This window comes from Mercurialis annua, linkage group LG2 (assembly GCF_937616625.2).
Source record: "Mercurialis annua linkage group LG2, ddMerAnnu1.2, whole genome shotgun sequence".
Taxonomy (NCBI): Eukaryota; Viridiplantae; Streptophyta; class Magnoliopsida; order Malpighiales; family Euphorbiaceae; genus Mercurialis; species Mercurialis annua.
The window spans coordinates 579185-598847 of NC_065571.1; the positions used below are offsets into that span (position 1 = coordinate 579185).

General features: G+C 35.9%; 2 protein-coding genes across 2 annotated transcripts; both read left to right on the forward strand.

Moving 5' to 3' along the window:
* Positions 1 to 1159: 1159 nt before the first annotated feature.
* LOC126669172 (3-ketoacyl-CoA synthase 20-like) lies at positions 1160 to 4994 on the forward strand. The gene is made up of 2 exons (XM_050362560.2): positions 1160 to 2104; positions 4005 to 4994. Exons 1-2 carry the CDS (start codon positions 1349 to 1351, stop codon positions 4800 to 4802), a joined length of 1554 nt encoding a protein of 517 aa, XP_050218517.1. The 5' UTR covers positions 1160 to 1348; the 3' UTR covers positions 4803 to 4994.
* A 1997-nt stretch (positions 4995 to 6991) lies between these two features.
* Positions 6992 to 8200, forward strand: LOC126670266 (F-box protein At5g49610-like). The gene has a single exon (XM_050363958.2). The coding sequence runs from the start codon at positions 6992 to 6994 to the stop codon at positions 8198 to 8200; it is 1209 nt and encodes a 402-aa protein (XP_050219915.1).
* The last annotated feature ends 11463 nt before the right edge of the window (positions 8201 to 19663 follow it).

Genomic DNA, 19663 nt, shown 5'->3' on the forward strand with positions numbered 1-19663 from the left:
AAAAAATGAAAAAGGTACATATTTTCTCTCTCAAAAAAGAGTAATTGATGAAACTTGTCAAACATTCCATGAATGCTAATGTGATCCTATCAAATTTTATTTTCGAATTAAAAAAATATGTGTTATGGTGAACAATATCTAGTTCACCAACATATATTTGATGCCACATATGCATTCTTTTATATTCAAACACTTGTCGTAGGAACATTATTTATAAACACATGACATACGTTTCTTCTCCCTTACGGACTATACATATAAACACGTCTCATTTAAGAAAAACACACAATTTGTTTTATGGTTACATTTTAGAATAAATAATTTATATGTAATTATAATTTATAAATAATTATGAATTAAAATATTTATTTAAACAAAAAAATATATATAAAATATGACGATTAATCTTGTAAAAAGAAAGTACTAGATTATTATTTGGAAATGAAAGGAGTTCAAGATTTAAATTCAATATACACTTGCAATGTACATGGTTTGGGACCATTTGCATACAAACTGAGATGATAAGTTTTTTTTTATTTGATAATTGAGGAGGGGAATGCTTGTGGGAAAAAACGAACCCACGACCTAGCAGTTTGCTGCCTAGCGTTTATACCATTTGAGTTATAGCTCATTGGTAACTGAGATGATAAGTTTATAATTATAATAGTATATATTTTGTGATTTCGAAATCTACCACCTTTAATTTTATAACTAATTTTAATAATAGATATTTATTTTATTTTTATTTTTATTTCAAATTTTTATAAAATTATGATAGTATTAGTTAAAGATCAATATTTAAAAAATTAATTTTAATATTTAAATTATATAAAAATAACATTTCCTCTGTTTCAATGTCCACTTTCTGTACTAATTTTTTCAACCGTTTCTAATAAGACTAACAATCCTTCAAGTAAATTTTTTAGTGAGGTTGTGGAGAATGTTTTTGGATGGTTAAAGAGTAAGTAATAAAAAAATGAGGATGCATCAAAAAGATGGCAAAGTGGAAATATATAGAAAAAGGATTAGGTCAAACATGTAAAAAAACACAAAACATGCACGCGCAGAATCCCGCTCGTTTCCTGGTCGGCAAATATTCAATGCCATGGCGGGTGTTCGTTGAGGTGGTTGCATCCTCCCCCATCCCCTCTCCCCTTCTCTCTCTACATTCACACTCCCCTTTAAATCCCCACACCCAATCCCCTCCACATCACAATTCTCTATTTCATTTTCAATTTACAAAATCTCCCATTTCTTCGCTCACCTTTATTTTCATCTTTTTATATATCCCCAAGAACCAAAATCTTGAACCTATTTTACAATATTATTACTAATTCTTGATCAAGAAATGGCAGAGTCTGAACAATCGGTTAGAGTGGAACCTGAATATCAACACAGGCTGCCGAATTTTCTGTTATCAGTTAAACTCAAGTATGTCAAATTGGGTTACCATTATTTAATCTCTAACGCTATGTATCTCTTACTTATTCCACTTCTCGGGATTTCCTCTGCTCATCTTTCCACACTTAGCGTCGAAGATTTTGTTCAGTTATGGAACCACCTTAAGTTTAATTTTGTCTCTGTAACACTCTGTTCTGCTTTAATGGTTTTCTTGGCCACTCTTTATTTCACGAGCCGGCCGAGAAAAGTCTACTTAGTCAACTTTTCATGCTACAAGCCGGAGCCAGAAAGAAAATGCACCAGAGAAATATTCATGGAAAGGTCAACAGTGGCCGGAACTTTCACCAGCGAGAATTTAGCGTTTCAGAAGAAGATTCTTGAGAGGTCCGGTTTAGGGCAAGACACGTACTTGCCGGAGGCAGTGATGCGGGTTCCGGCGAACCCGTGTATGGAGGAGGCGAGAAAGGAGGCGGAGGCTGTTATGTTCAGTGCCATCGATGAACTGTTGGAGAAAACTGGGGTTAAAGCTAAGGAAATAGGAATTCTGATCGTGAACTGTAGTTTGTTCAATCCGACGCCGTCTTTGTCTGCTATGATTGTGAATCATTACAAGCTTAGAGGAAATATTTTGAGCTATAATCTTGGTGGTATGGGATGCAGTGCTGGACTTATTTCTATTGATCTTGCCAAACAACTATTACAGGTGTGGAAACAAAAACATTTCTAAGTTTAATTATTATAGATTGCATGAAAATGATTTTCTCCTAATTATTTATGTGCATATATGACCGCATCATTAATTCATGCATAGACAGAACAATGACATCATTATACATCATTCCATTAGTATGATGATTTTCATTTTAAATGTTCTATACTAGAAGTTGGTTAACTAGATAAGTATTTAATATATTTTAATAATTTAATCTAGTCTATTAAATTAACTTTATCATAACTCTAATAATAATTAAAAAAAATATTAAAAAAAAATATTTTATTATTTTATTACGATTTAACTAAAATACTATATAATAGAAATATTTCAGAATTATGAATGAATGAATTGTTTAATAAGTATATTATAGGCAGTTAGAAGTATAATTTAATTAAAAAAAAAACTTTTTTTCAACATATATTTCTTTCGGTCTATAGTATTTGTCGTTTTGGAGATTTTTTTTATTTCATAATATTTGTCATTTTTTCACATTTATATCTTCATTAGTAGATGATGATTTAGTAAGACTAAAAAACTAGTCAAACTTAAAAATAATACACCCTCCGTCACACTCTAATTGACAAAATATGAAGTTTTTGGTGTCCCATTCTAATTGACAAAACTAACATAACTATAATTTTATTCTTTAATTTTCCATCTTTACCCTCATTTAAAACCATGTCTTTTATGGAAAATGATGAGTATTTAATGAAAATTTGACTAATATACTAATAGCATTAATTAGCTCCATTATCAATATAAGGGTATATGAATAATTTTCTCTATTATTTATTAGTTTGTCTTGGTTATTGAAATATAGTTATTTTGTCAATTAGAGTGGGACGGAGGGAGTACTTAGTATGCATGTATACATCAGTAAAAAATATGTAAATCAATTTTTTGTTTTGTTTTTTATATATAAAAAATAGTTTAAAACGATAAATATTGGAGTATAGGGCAAGGCGTTATAACTTCCATAAGCTATTAATCGTGGACGGGAGAGATATAGTTTACTTTTATGGGTATATCTAAACGAGTAGTGCTATATAACCCTCCTTTTTAACCCATCTTTTTTAACCCACCTGACGTGACAACAAACTAGTAGATGCATTAAAAATTGTCTTTTGAGATATACACTTTTGGAGGGTAATTAGACGAATTAAATGCTGCCACGTAAGGAGGGACAATGAAAGAGGTATAAAATGGTGGGTTAAATAGCATTTTCCTATCTAAACACGATGGAGTTGACAAATTTTGTGTCAAAAATTATCCCGTTATACAATTGGATAGAAACACATTGGTTCAATAATGATATGGTCAATAGTCAATACACGATGGCAACAGTATGTACTACTAATACTGATGTGAACATTAATAAGAACTCAGAGGCTAGGCATCATTTGTTCACATGTCCAGCTGTTACTATTAAATGATTTTGAGAAATTTTACTTATGAAAAGGTCTTATTTATACTAGTATAAAGTTTTGTAGGGAACAAGGACATTAATGGTAGTGATATACTCATAAATGCTACAACTACCTTCAGTTATGACAGCTATATATACTCAATTCTCAAGCCAAAAGATAGGGAGAGTAATTATATATTTCCAATTTAGCTTTCAAAAAGAGGAAGTATAATATATTACAATTTACATTTTCTTTTAAATAAACGCAAATAATTTTATATATTCAATAACTTTAATCATTTTAACATATATAAATCCTTAAGAAATAATTTGAAACAATTATATTAACGTGTATGGTTCAATTTGAATAGTTTGTATTAATGTATATTTTTATATTTATAAAATTTCAATTTTAAATTTGAATATGCACGTAATTATATTATTTTGAACTAACCTTAATGTTTTAACTTGTAATTCTACCAGGTTAACCCTAACTCATATGCCCTAGTGGTAAGCATGGAGAACATAACTTTAAATTGGTATTTTGGAAATGACCGATCAATGCTCGTCTCAAACTGCCTCTTCCGGATGGGAGGAGCCGCCATCCTTCTCTCCAACCGCCCATCAGATCGCCGCAGATCAAAGTACCAACTTATCCATACAGTGCGTACCCACAAAGGAGCAGATGATAAATGTTACAATTGCGTGTTCCAAAAAGAAGACGAAAGCGACAAAAAAAGAACCGGAGTCTCACTCTCAAAAGACCTCATGGCCGTTGCCGGAGAAGCACTCAAAACAAACATCACCACACTCGGCCCACTAGTCCTCCCAATGTCCGAGCAGCTTCTGTTTTTCGTAACTTTAGTCGCAAGAAAAGTCTTTAAAATGAAAATAAAACCCTACATTCCAGATTTTAAATTGGCATTTGAACATTTTTGCATTCACGCCGGAGGAAGAGCGGTTTTGGATGAATTAGAGAAGAATCTTGATCTGAGTGAGTGGCATATGGAGCCTTCAAGAATGACTTTGTATAGATTTGGAAATACTTCGAGTAGTTCATTATGGTATGAACTTGCGTATTCTGAAGCTAAAGGGAGAATCAGAAAAGGAGACAGAACATGGCAAATTGCATTCGGTTCAGGGTTTAAGTGCAACAGTGCTGTTTGGCAAGCTTTGAAGACTGTAAATCCTGCGAAAGAGAAGAGTCCTTGGATTGATGAGATTGATAAATTTCCTGTTCATGTGCCTAAGATTGTGTCGATTAATAATTCTTCAAGCTGAGTTCGAGTTTCCGAATTGTGAATTGGAGATTGTATTTGAAATTTGCATGCGTGAATGATTTCTTAATTTGTTTTTCTTGTATTGTTGAATGATTGATGATCAAGCCTCTTTTGTGGTGAAGTGGAAATTAAGAGGAGTACAAATTCTTAATGATGAAATCAAGATATATCTAATAAAATATCTTTATTCTCACTATCTTGTGTTTAGATTTGGAATGGTTAATCTTTTCTTTATTTTGGAAAAATAGTGCATGATTGGGCCAATAATATTATTACTAACTAAATTTCAGGAGTTTCTGAACCTTCTTTGGAGCTACATTCATCAATTTGTTTGCTCTAAAGTTGTATATTTTAGGTATGTGATTTTTTTTTTGAAAATAATGAACAAACTTTATTGTGCAGTTTAAAGTTTATTTCAAGTTCATTGAAAATTGATATATGATGTAATCAACTTAGATTATTTTTATAAATTAAAAGATATATATTAATTTAATTAAATCGACTCTTTTAAATTATACTCTTGTAATCTTTTGTAACCGTTGTCTTTCTCGTAAAGATTTTTACTTTCCACTTCTTTATGGTTAAACTAATCCACTATCATTTATCTAAAAAAAGAGTATAGTATTATTTGTCATTCAATTAACTTAAGAGAGAATCAATTCTACAGGATTTTAATGCAATATCCATTTATTTAGAAGAAAACAGACATTAAATTTTCTCATCAGTAATAGATTTTCAAAAAAAATGAAAGATAGTGATTTTATCTCACACTTTTTAAAGTACGTGATTAAAATGAAAAAAACGTATAAAAGTGGTGATTTTATATGAAATTAACCCGTAATTAAATGTTTAATATATTAATTTAAACAATAAATTAGATTACCAAACACTAAGCCTATAATAAAACGGATTTATGATATAATTTGTTAAAGTAGAAGTTCCAAATTCACTCGTACTAGGAAAGGACTCTCTTTGGGCTGAGATATTTATAAAAGCTAATGGCCGTCAAAAAAATAATCTGCAGTGCCGCTGAATTTCCTACAGTGTACGTTCCGGTTGTTCGGTAGTAAACTTAAAATTCATTCAGGTATTTAGTTTTCTTTTCGAATAATGACCTTATGTTAAGTTATATGAGTAAGGCCATATTTGTATTATGTAATAGGATTATTTGCAGAATGTAATAGTTATTTTGTATGAAATTTAAATAAGGACTCTTTTTAAAAAGTAAACACGGACTATTCTATTTTATAATAGGGACGATGACAAAATTACCTAAAATTTTAAAAATATTTACAAAAGTACCTGTAAATTTTTTTTATTTACAAAAATATGACTGATTTAAAATTAATTACAAAAGTATCAAAAAATGAAAATTAATTACAAAAGTACGATTTGTATAATGTCGGTATAATTATGGTATAATTTTGGAATATTAAAACTATAAATCAGATAATTTAAAAAGAATATTTTGTTTATTATTGGTATAATTTCAGTATATTTTCGGTATATCGATTATAAATTTTTATATATTTTTTCTAGTTGATAACATGTATATTTTTTTTTATATGTACTTTTCACTATAGTTGATAATGAACTAGAAAATTTGTATACTCTTGCATTACTGATGGTATAATTTTGGTATACTATTAATTTAATTTTCAGTATACGATTTGATGTAATTTTGGTAAATTTTTATTTAATATTAATAAAATCTCAGTATATATAATGTTGGTATAATTTTGGTACAATATTGATATAATATTAGTTTATTAGTATACTAACATTATACCCACAGTATACACCGTATGTTTGATATTATTTTTTATTTTTTTATACTTTTGTAAATATTATTAATATTTTTGTAAATAAAAAAAGTGAACATATACTTTTGTAATTATTTTCATTTTTTTTGGTAAATGGTGTAATTTCCTCTTTATAATATTTCATTCTATTAACCAAGCGTAATGGTATTATTTATCTTTAGTGGTTGACCTAATTGAGTTAGTTAATTGCTTATAGACAATTAGAAAACCTTATCTCTGTACTTAAAAGTGTATATATATTCGACATCATTGATTTGATATTGGAATTATTATATAGACTTTAATTCTGAGATTATTGAAAGTATTTTAGTTCAAGGGAAATTGTCAAGGTTTATTAATTGTTTAGACTGAAGTTTGAAACAGGAGAATGGCTACTTGTCGTAGAAATCGGATTGATAGGCGAAGAAGAAGATGCATTAATGATGTGACGGATGATATTTTGATAGAAATACTGAATCGAACTGATTGTCGTTTTGTTATGCGATGCAAGTCAGTGTGCAAACGTTGGTTGAATCTTATTTCACAGCCTGATTTTATCAGAGGCTTCGTCGCGCACCGAACCCAAAACCAACAGCAACCGCGAGAGTCGTTAATATTGCACCGCAGAAATGTAGAGAATCGTAGTTTAAGCTTCTTATTTGATGCGGACGAGAAAATATCCATTAGTTTCTTGCCAGGTAAATTTAGAGAAATTGAAATCGTGGGTTCTTGCAGTGGCTTATTGTTATGCCTTGATGTTAGGATGTGTGAATACTACATATGCAATCCTTTTACAGAGCAGTGGGTTAAACTCGGATGTCTTCATCATACCGGCAGCCATGTATATGTAGGTTTTATTCGCGGCCAAGTCAGCATGAGTCCAGGTTCTGTGAGTTTTAAGGTGATCGTTATTGGTTGTACTTTGTCTAATGAGGCTCGGACGCGACATATTAAGATGTATATTTTTTCATCAGAATGTGGAAAATGGGTGGAAAAGAAAATAACGTTGGCTGATGAAATTGGCATCTTGGGCACCTCTAGATCTGCCGTCATCTACGATGAAAAGATGCACTGGCCTACTTCGGATAACAAAATCCTCGTATGCGTTTATAGAACCAACAAAATTCACTACTTTGATGGACCTTCAACTGATATTGAGGAAGAAGAAACCTATCCTGATGATGCCAGTATGCGCCTTCTTCTCGGTCTTTGGCAGAACACGTTACGTTTATCTCAGATCATTGTTTCCGACCTAAAAATTTGGCAACTAAAAGATTATGAGAGTAAAGAGTGGAGTCTGACGCACAAAGTTAACTTGTATTCGATGAGTGTGCCTCATCCAATCAGGAGTTGGTTGGCAAAAGAACCCTACTATGGACCGCATCCACGGGTTCTAAATTTCTCTCGGGATGATCAAGATGTCGTCTACTTGCATATGACTAGAGGTTTTGTTGTTTCCTGCAATTTGAGAGACGATAACTGGAAAATTCTGTGCGAAACATGGGGTTCTCGCTTCTCTAACATTGTGGTTCCATTGTTAGTCCCGCATTGGCCAACTCCATTGCCTTCAATCTCCCGTCCTGCCGTTTCTTTTTAGCTTTACGTTTAGCATTACATTTATTCAGTTTAGTTTGATTTTTGGTTAATTCGAATCAATTACGATTAACAATTTTAATTTCTTTTTTATAATTGATTAACAATTTTAATTATTTTGATTAATTTGGTTTCATTAGGTTTCCAACTTATTATTTTGAAATTTACCGAGCCGATTAAATTAATCAAATTTCATTTGATGTAATTTTTTTTTTAAGAAAAGATTTCTTAAGTTTTTATTGGACTTGAGATGAGTTATGGAACCACCTTAAGTTCAACTTTGTCTCTGTATGTAACACTGTTCTGGTTTTAATGGTTTTCTTGGCTACTCTTTATTTCACGAGCCGTCCGAGAAAAGTTTATTTCGTCAACTTTTCTTGTGACAAGCCGGAACCTGAAAGCAAATGCACCAGAGAAATATTCATGGAAAGGTCAATAGTGGAAGTATAATACATCATGATTTACATTTTCTGATCAAGCCAAAAGATAGGGAGAGTAATTATATATTTCCAATTTAGCTTTCAAAAAGAGGAAGTATAATACATTATGATTTACATTTTCTTTTATATAAAGGCAAATAATTTTATATATTCATAACTTTAATCATTTTAACATATATTAATAATTAAGAAATAATTTGAAACAATTATATTAAGAATGTGTATGGTCATTTTGAATAGCTTATGTTGATTTATAATTTTATTATTCCATTTGAAAACGGAAGCTCCATAATTGAATTGAATTTGAATATAATTATATACGTCAACTCGTCAAATTGATGGACAATTTGTCTTTTTAGGGCCATATTTGTTTGAACGGTCAAAATTTATAGATGTTGCAAGCTTATAAGGAATTAAGAAATTGGACCTTAATTCCTTATAAGCTTGCAACATATGGATGAATGGAGCTGTATTTGTGTTCTCGCACTTTTAACATTATTTGAATTTATTTTTATATCAATCAATTCATTAATTTATATTTACAAATCATTTAATTTATTATTTACTATTAAATTTATTCAAACCAGTTGTCACTTGTTGAATATAAATAAACAGTTTTTCCATCATTATAACACTTTGATTTTGGTATATGTTTTGATACTCGAGATCATTCACTACAAGGAATTCTGTATATAAAATCAGATTTTTTTACAGCTAATTCTTTTTTTGCTGTTAAAAAACATTTTGTTATAACATTGATACCGATTGTTGAATCTTTGGTACCTGACCGGTTCGTGACCGGATTGGTATACGCAGCGGAATCGAAACCATTGGTAGGTATTTAATAATGGATTTGATCAACAAATAACAATATAGCAAAATAATAAATAACACAAGAGATTTACGTGGTTCTGCTTTAAAGCGTACATCCACGAGCGAAAGATTCGAGCCATCCACTAATCATCAAAAGGAGTACAAAATTGGTGGAGAATCACCAAATAGAGAACATCTCTAGTAAATATGCCTTAGAAGAAAAACCCACAAAGTGTTTCTCTCTCTACAAGAAGTACCCAAAAGGGTAAGAATTAACTTATATTCCTCACATCATACACACCCCTTTTCCTCCTTATTCACATCAATGTCTACATTGTGTGTTCGGTTTTTGGTGTCTTCTAAAAGGTGAATAAGGTAGTGTATATATAGTGAATAAATAGTCTATATGGCATTAGGAATATTAATCCTAATTGGATTTATACTTCCTAGTTAGCCAATGATAACAAAATTATCCTTCTCCCAAATACTTCATTAATAGAGTCCTAATACAAATAGGAATTAGAATTCTAGGCATATTCCAACAATCTCCACCTTGACTTGAATTCTCCAATAAACTGTGATTACTGTTGTGCTCCACCTTCTCCATTTAAGTTCAAACTGATCTTATTCCAAAAGAGGTTCTTTAAGGAGGACCATACAAGCTTCAAGAACGTCTTGAACTTGCTGAAACCAAAATGACTTGAAGATTTACTATCTTCGGGTGTATCAATCAAAATTTCACGAAGCTTCGAATTTTGTTGGTCTTAAAACTGATACCAGAAACAAACGTCATTAGTAGCCTAGCTATAATGATTAAATCAAAAAACAAATGTTGAGGTCGTAGTATATCCCTTAATCTTCATAAGTCGACCAACCCAATGAGCATACATCACAAGTGCAGCATCCAATCTCACTTCATCGCCAAATAAATCATAAAACTCGTAGTTTATATATTGAGATACCAGATGATATATAGGAGTAGAATTACTCCTATATTACCGTTGTTTTACGAGTTATTTATGTGTGTTTAGTGATCATTTTTAGGCATATTGGGTCTCATTTCTTATTTGAGCGTTTCAGGTACTACCACGTAGATTTCACGGAGTTTCGGACCTAATCGGAGCAATACGGTGATGTAATACCCCGTATTATTTGATAGTATTTATTTTCGCGCGTGTCTAATTTTTATTAAGTAGGACCTCGAAAATAGTTATTAAATTCACGAGATGAATTTATAAGTGTGAAAATGTAATTTTGTGTGTGTTTTGCCTTAAGTTTAACTTTTGGCAATTTTATATGTTAAATGTGAATTTTGCGATTTTACGCTAAAAATCGTCAAAATAATTATTTTAATTACTTTAAAGGCCCAAAAATATTTTAATTCAGCCCATATGTTATGATTTAATGTTTTTGAATATTTGAGAAACTTGAGTTTATTTTGCCCCTAGAGTTCAATTTATTTACAAGAATGCCATAATGGCAAACTTGTAAATAAATGAAACGTGCACGACCCATTTTCATGAATCGCGACCGGCGCTAGGGTATGGGTAATGTAGTACCGAAACCCGTAGCTAGCCTCCAAATAAATCATAAACACATAAACCTGCAGAAAACCAATGCTCGGGGGCAACCGAGACTTCAACCTAATCTAACAGATATAATAATCAACAATTAATATAACATGCTTATTCAATTCTGATTCTAAAATAGATTTATCATGAACCAATATAAATAATATAACATGCCAAAGCAATATAACCAGTCGAACCAATCCGACAAAATAAATAATAATAACAAGGACGTCTAGTTACTACTGCGGTCTAAGAATAAAACAGTTTTTACAATTTTATTAAAATAAAAGGAACCTCCGAGGAAAAGTAAATGCGGAGATCACCAGACTCTCTCAGATAATAACCCTGGGGAAAATTGGGAAAACAACGGGGTCAGATATACTGAGATGAGTTCATACCACTATCTACATTTATTAAGTGGAAAACCTTTAAAACGTTTAAAACATTTAATAACGATATTACGGATAATAGTTGGAACCCTAATCCACAATTCTAAATAATAATCATAATCCAATAGGTCTGGTCCCGAGAGCTGAGCTACACCGAGTTACCACTAACCACACTTATACCAGAGTCCCGAGAGCTGAGCTACACCGAGTTACTCTACCTGGTCCCGAGAGCTATGCTCACACCGAGTTACCACATTTCCATAAATACCTTACCCAGATCAATACCGGTGCGCACGCAGTCCTAATGATGCCCATTAGGTAGCACGTTCCAACTAAGAGCCATAATATAAAAACAGTTCGAAATATACGTACAGTATATATATTTAATATTAAAATAACAATTTACTTAATAAAGCGGTAAATAGTAAATATAAACTCACTGCTTGCTAATCCACGTGAAATACCGGCAAGCAACTAACTCTGGTTCGCCTCAGAAGCACGAACAGTAGACGAGTCTAGACAAATAAAATAATTATTAAAATCAGACCCTAACTCTAAAGAGTACTAGACACCACATAAGACTAGCACAATTAACACGTAGTAAATAACAATCCAACGTAACACAAATATAACCAAAAGGTAATAAAGCCCAAATAATATAAGTCTATTGAGTTCCCGCTTAAAATCCAATTTATAAATATTATTTAATAACTTTAAATAATAAATAATTTACAAATAGTGGGTTTGCCGAGTTTACCAAATAACTACCAAGCTAACCTCACTTGTCGGATGACCCAAGTCTAATCCGACTCAAAACAATTATTAAATATAAACCCAAGTTTATATTTATAAAACAAATTCCATAAAATAATAAATCATTTTTAATAGCGGAACTCAATAACTTCAATCCTAAGTAACCCAAGTTACAACCCCAAAAACTTAGTTAAATAAATCAAATAAAAATTCAGGGACCAACTTGTATTTTAACCAAGCAGGGACTAAATGGTACTTTTGCCAATTAGGGGCTAAATTGCACTTTAGCCAAATTAATAACCGAAATCAATTTATTGCTTTTCTTTATAATTAAAACCAACAATAAAGTTATTAACCAAAAATCCACTTAATTAAGTTATAAAATAATTTTAGGGGCTAAATTGTAATTTAGCCAATTTTTGACAAAACGACATTTGAAAACAAATATAATTACCCGAGTAATTATATTAACTTAATTTATGATTATAATAATTGTTTTTAATATTTAACTTATAATTCAAAATAAAAATCCAAATCATTAGTAAAGTTTAACATTAAGTATTCATTTGATTCAAACAAAACTATTGGATGACCAAAGAGGATATTTGACCACCATCTCCAATTCAAAAGAAATAAACCCCGCCCACCTAAGATTCATAAGGCAACTTTAATTTCTTAAGCTACTGCCATTTTTATCCGGGATTTAACTTTCAAAACATAATCAAAAACTTAAACTCTACACTCAATCCAAATCATAAATCCCAACCTAACAATAGTTTGAATCAAAAATCATAAACCACACAACAGTGGTAGTCGGGAAAAAGCATAATTATGGAGCCGAGATTTAGTTCCGCTAACCCATCAACAAAACAACGTTTTAAATCAATAACAACTAACCATTCAAGAGTGATTTGATTCAACAAAACAACAAAATCAAGACCAAGGCAAATAAGGGATTCGGCAGAAACAAGAACACCAAAACAGAAATTATAAACTCACCACGGCAACAATTAAAAGATGGAGCAAATACAAACCAAAAGCTATAACTATTTAACACTAATCATGCCAAGGGATTCAACATGAATGAAGCAAAAACAAAGCCAAAAGAGAAGGGAAAAGGTTCGGCAGAAACAGAAAACTGAAACAAGAAATTATAAAGCTTTAAAACGTAAACCGTACGGCGATTGAAACGAGATCGACGGCGTACCGTTCAGCGAAACTGAGATAGGGAGACGTAGGTACGTGAGTCTAGATCGTCTGGAATCGAACGGTTTTGATTTCGATCTAGAAACGAGCAAGAACGAACCAAATTACGCAATGACGTTCAAAAACGAAATCTGGAAATCAAAGAATTAAGAACACTTACCGAACAGCAACTTTGGAGGATGATTACGGATTCGATACTCAGCGAAATGACAAGCGGAAAACGGCTAGGGTTTCAGTGATGAGTGGTGAATATTTTCTGTTTAGAAGTCGCTTTTAAATAACGAGTGTAAGCGGGTCGAAAACGAGTGCGAACAGGGCCGGGCGAAGGGGTCCATAAGCAGACCTGGACTGTGCAAAAATTGGCCTGATCCCGTTCGGGAAAAGGCCTGGTCCCGAACGGGACCAGTGCAAATTTTGCACAGTCCCGTACGGGACAGGCCCAGTCCCGTACGGGACCTTACGGAATTTTCACCAGGTCTCGTAAGAGACCTGGTTTATCCCTTGGTTCAACCATTTGGTTGAACCAAGACCCAAAGGAGAATATATTTTTTTTTTAAATTTTAATTATTTTAAATCGAACCAAAAATGAATCGAACCACAAAATTTACGAAACTTCAAATACCCCACAAAATACATCCGGAACCACGTCGGAAATTAAAAAAATAAATTTAAAATTTTACGGGATATTACATTCTCCCCAACTAATTAAAAATTCGTCCTCGAATTTAACACGACAAGTAAATCACATCAGAACAACACGTAATACAAGTAAAAACTGCAAAGGTCACAGAAAATCAAATATCGTACCTCACGGAAAAAGAAAAGGATAGCGATTCCGCATATCCAATTCGGTCTCCCAAGTACACTCCTCTACAGAATGATTGCGCCAGAGAACTTTGACCATCGGGATCTCCTTGTTCCGCAATTTACGCACCTGCGTATCGACAATCTCAACTGGCTGTTCCTCATAGGACAGCTCCTGGTCAATCTCAACACTCTGAGGCACAATCACGTGCGAAGGATCAGAAATGCACTTTCTCAACATAGAAACGTGAAACACAGGATGTACTAACGACATGTCTGGCGGTAGAACCAGACGATAAGCCACAGCTCCAATCCTCTCCGAAATCTCATAAGGACCAATGTACCTCGGTGCTAACTTTCCCTTGACGCCAAAACGAACCACGCCTTTCATAGGCGAAACCCGAAGAAATACGAAATCACCAACCTGGAACTCAATGTCTTTCCTTTTCGGATCAGCATAACTCTTATGCCGACTAAAAGCAGTCTCTAACCTCCGCTTAATCAACGGTACCTTCTCAGAGGTAATCTGAATAATCTCCGCTCCCGAGAGTTTACGCTCTCCGACCTCCTCCCAACAGATAGGAGATCTACACTTGCGTCCGTACAAAGCCTCATACGGCGCCATCTCGATACTCGCGTGGTAACTGTTGTTATAAGAAAACTCAATCAACGGCAAATGAGTATCCCAGCTACCCTGAAAATCGAGAACACACATCCTGAGCATATCCTCCAACGTCTGAATAGTCCTCTCGGACTGACCGTCAGTCTGAGGATGAAAAGCTGTACTGAAATCCAACCGAGAACCCAAGGATTCCTGTAACGCCTTCCAAAACCTCGAAGTAAACACAGAACCTCTGTCTGAAACAATAGAAACCGGTACACCATGCAAACTGACAATCCTGTCGATGTACAACTGAGCCAACCTCGAAGCAGCATACGAAACCTTAATCGGAAGGAAATGAGCTGACTTGGTCATACGGTCAACTATCACCCAGATGGAATCGTATCCCTGTCGAGTACGTGGTAACCCAACCACAAAATCCATAGCAATCCGCTCCCACTTCCACTCTGGAATAGGTAGTGGCTGCAGATAGCCAAAAGGTCTCTGATGCTCCAGCTTCACCTGCTGGCACGTCAGACACTTAGAAACATACTCAGCGACATCCTTCTTCATCCCGCTCCACCAGTAGGTACCCTTAAGATCATGGTACATCTTAGTAGAACCCGGATGAACACTATAAGCAGACTTGTGCGCTTCTTCCAGAATCTGGTCCCTCAAACCATCTGAATCCGGAACACACAATCTCGAACCATGTCTCAGAACACCATCCACAAAAGTAAACTCAGAATTTCCATCCTGCTGAACTTCCTCAATAATCCGTTTCAATTGTGGATCCTCAGCTTGTAAAGCTTTGATCCGATCAATCAAAACGGGTTGCACTTGCAACTGTGCTAACAAACAACCAGTCTGAGAAATCTGAAAACCATAGCCCGAAGCTATCAAACTGTGCCACTCTCTAACCATGGGTCTACGCCCAATCTCAGAAATATGAGCCAAGCTGCCCGAAGACTTGCGACTCAACGCATCGGCTACCACATTAGCCTTACCAGGATGGTACTGAATAGTACAGTCGTAGTCTTTCAGCAACTCTAACCACCTCCTCTGTCTCAAGTTCAACTCTCTCTGATCAAAGATATATTTCAGACTCTTGTGATCAGTGAAAATCTCACAAGTAGCACCATACAAATAATGCCTCCAAACTTTCAGCGCAAAAACCACGGCTGCTAACTCTAAATCATGAGTAGGGTAATTCACCTCATGCTTCTTCAACTGTCTGGAAGCATAGGCAATCACCTGTCCATGTTGCATCAGAACGCAACCCAAACCAATCCGAGACGCATCACAATACACTGTGAAACCGTCAATGCCAGAAGGCAATGCCAACACCGGAGCTGTAGTCAAAATCTCCTTGAGCTTCTCAAAGCTCGCCTCGCACTTGTCAGTCCACTCAAACTTGACACCCTTCTGTGTCAGTTTAGTCAAAGGTGCAGATATTCTGGAGAAATCTTGCACGAACCGACGATAGTAGCCAGCTAATCCCAGAAAACTTCTGATCTCGGTAACTGACCTTGGCCTTTGCCAATCCATGACCGCCTCAATCTTCTTCGGATCAACCTTGATCCCATCTTTCGACACCACGTGTCCTAGAAAGGTAACCTGATCCAACCAGAACTCACATTTTGAGAACTTAGCATACAACTGATGCTCACGCAACGTCTGTAGTATAGTCCTCAAATGGTAAGCATGCTCCTCCTCACTCCGAGAATAGATCAAAATGTCATCAATGAAGACGATCACAAATTGATCCAAAAACGGCTTGAACACTCTGTTCATCATATCCATAAACGCTGCTGGTGCGTTCGTCAGACCGAAAGACATAACCAGAAACTCAAAATGCCCATAACGAGTCCGGAAAGCAGTCTTAGGCACATCTGCATCACGGATCCGTAGCTGATGATACCCAGACCTCAAATCAATCTTGGAAAAACACTTCGCACCCTGCAACTGGTCAAACAAATCATCGATGCGAGGAAGAGGATATCTGTTCTTGACAGTAACCTTGTTCAACTGTCTGTAGTCGATACAGAGTCGAAAGGAACCGTCTTTCTTCTTCACAAACAGAACTGGAGCACCCCACGGAGAAGTACTCGGTCTGATGAACCCGCTATCCAACAACTCTTGTAACTGGTCCTTCAACTCTTTCAGCTCTGCAGGAGCCATCCGATACGGCGGTATCGAAATCGGAGCTGTACCAGAAACCACATCAATGCAAAACTCAATGTCACGATCAGGTGGTAATCCAGGCAATTCCTCTGGAAACACATCAGTGAACTCATTCACTATCGGTACACTATGCATATCACTACCACCAGCCTCCAAATCACGAACCACAGCAAGAAAACCCTGGCAACCCTTGCCTAACATCCGCTTCGCCTTGATGGCGGAAATCAGATTCTTGGGTGTCTCCGCCTTTTCTCCCTGAAAGGAAAAAGGTAGACCACCTGGAATCCTGAACTCGACTGACTTCTCTCGACAGTCAATAGAAGCATAATGGCGTGACAACCAGTCCATCCCCAAGATAACATCAAAAGAAAGAACGTCAAGTACAATCAGATCAGCACATAATTCTCTACCCTGAATAACCACTGGACACGAAGGATAAACAACGTCCACTACTACACCTTCAGACATAGGTGTAGACACAGCTAGAGGTTCATTCAAAACAGATGGTGCTCTACCCAATTTCCCAGCAAAACAAGTAGAAACAAACGAATGGGTCGCACCCGCATCAAATAATACCAAAGCATCAGTAAAAGAAATCGGAATGGTACCTTGCACCACAGCATTTGATGCACGCGCATCCTGAGGAGTAAGTGCGAACACTCTGGCCTGACCCTGCGGCTGCTGCTGCGAACTCTGTCCAGTACCATAACCGTTGGAACCTCTACCGCCGTTACCACGGCCACCAAAACCTCTGCCACCAGAACCACGGCCCCGCTGGCCACCAAAAGATGCTGCAGGTTGAGAGTACCCTACAGACTGTGTAAACGCAGGTCTCTGCTGCTGATAAGATGACTGCGCCACACTGGAGTTAGACATCTGCTGTCCAGATGTCGGACACTCCCTAGAAAAATGACCCGGCTGGCCACAAGTAAAACAACCTCCAGGAGCTAACTGACACTGACCATAGTGCCTGCGTCTGCAATTCTGGCAGAACGGAATGTTCGATCCACCACTGTACCCGCGTCCTGAACCACGGTTACTCCCACTGCTACTGGAACTGTACGGAGCACTCCTGGCACTATGCCTCCCTTTGTTGTGAGTCCGTCGACTCCCCCTGTTGGCCTGAGAAGAGCCACTGTAGTAGTTCCCACTACCATGCTGCACTGGGGCCTGCTGCCCCCCACTAGGAACGTCACTCTTTCCCTTCTGATTCTGGAAAGGGTCAGAGATCGTCCCAAACTGAACCATCGAATTTTCCATCCGCCGCGCACTATCCACTAACCGGGCAAACTCCATGTTTGTCCCTATCAGCAAAGGAAGAAACTCCGAGCCTAAACCCCTAACATAACGGTCGTTCACTCGCTCTTGATCACCCTGTAGATCTGTAGCAAACCGCCCCAAACGTACAAACTCAGTAGTGTAGTCTGTCACTGATCTATCCCCCTTCTTCAAAGTGAGCAGCTTTTCTCTGAAACTCTCAGTAACAGAGAAGGGTAGATAATAACCTCTGAACCTGGTCACAAAATCAGCCCAAGGTAAAGTATCCATAACTGGCCTGATGTTATCGCGATACCAATCCTTAGCTGGACCCTTCAGCGACATTTCCACAAGCATCACTGATTGACGATCAGACGCTTGAATCCTCTGACTGTTGTACTCAAATTCCTCCAAAAAGTCAAGAGCATCACCAGTACCATCAAAAGAAGTCGGATTCAACTTCAAGTAGGTCATCACCAACTCTCTGTCTGTTGGAATATGACCGTCACCAGCATTTCCACCAATACCAGCTACAGCACCAACCTGAGGTTGCTGTTGCTGCGCTAACTGACCCAGTATATTACACTGATTCTGCAGTAGAGCCTGATTGTTCTGCATCTCGACAACGCCAGCCAAGAAAGTAGTGAAGTCGAACGCTTGCAAATTTGGTGCTTGCTGCACCCCTGGTGCCTGCTGCACATTCGGTGCCTGAACACCTGCTGCACCGCGCCCTCTAGCTCCACCTCTACCAGCACCAGCTCCTCTGCCTCCACCAGCACCTCTACCTCTGCCAGCACCTCCACCTCGACCACGTCCAGCATTAGCCTGAACAGGTGGTGCGTTCTGATCGACTTCCATGGAAATCGCATCATCAGCCACAGCTTCTTGCTCTGCCGCAGCACGAGCACGAGTACGAATAACATTGTCCATATCCTAAGATTGAACAACAACAATTTAAATAACAGATATTTCATACCCAAGTATGAACAAAACAAGCAACATATATGATTTCCCAAGAAATTAACAGCAATAAAATGTTCACCCAAGTGAAATAGCATTAACAATTAAAAGCATCAAATCAACAAATAATGACTGACTCGACGCAATCCTATTGGTGTAGGCAGAATGTTTTAAAATCAAAAGATGACGTTTTTAAAGACATGACAGAATCCTATATCCGCAGTAGTTCCTAAGACACAACCAAACTTAACAGAGTAAACACATAGCAAGCAATGGCCTTGGTTTGAAACCAAAGCTCTGATACCAAGTTTGTCACGACCCATTTTCATGAATCGCGACCGGCGCTAGGGTATGGGTAATGTAGTACCGAAACCCGTAGCTAGCCTCCAAATAAATCATAAACACATAAACCTGCAGAAAACCAATGCTCGGGGGCAACCGAGACTTCAACCTAATCTAACAGATATAATAATCAACAATTAATATAAC

Excerpts from the sequence above, each read along its gene's own strand:
- LOC126669172 (XM_050362560.2), top strand. The coding sequence starts at position 1,349 with ATGGCAGAGTCTGAACAATCGGTTAGAGTGGAACCTGAATATCAACAC. Across the intron at positions 2,105-4,004 it reads TTGCCAAACAACTATTACAG|GTTAACCCTAACTCATATGC; the intron begins GTGTGGAAACAA and ends TAATTCTACCAG.
- LOC126670266 (XM_050363958.2), top strand. The coding sequence starts at position 6,992 with ATGGCTACTTGTCGTAGAAATCGGATTGATAGGCGAAGAAGAAGATGC.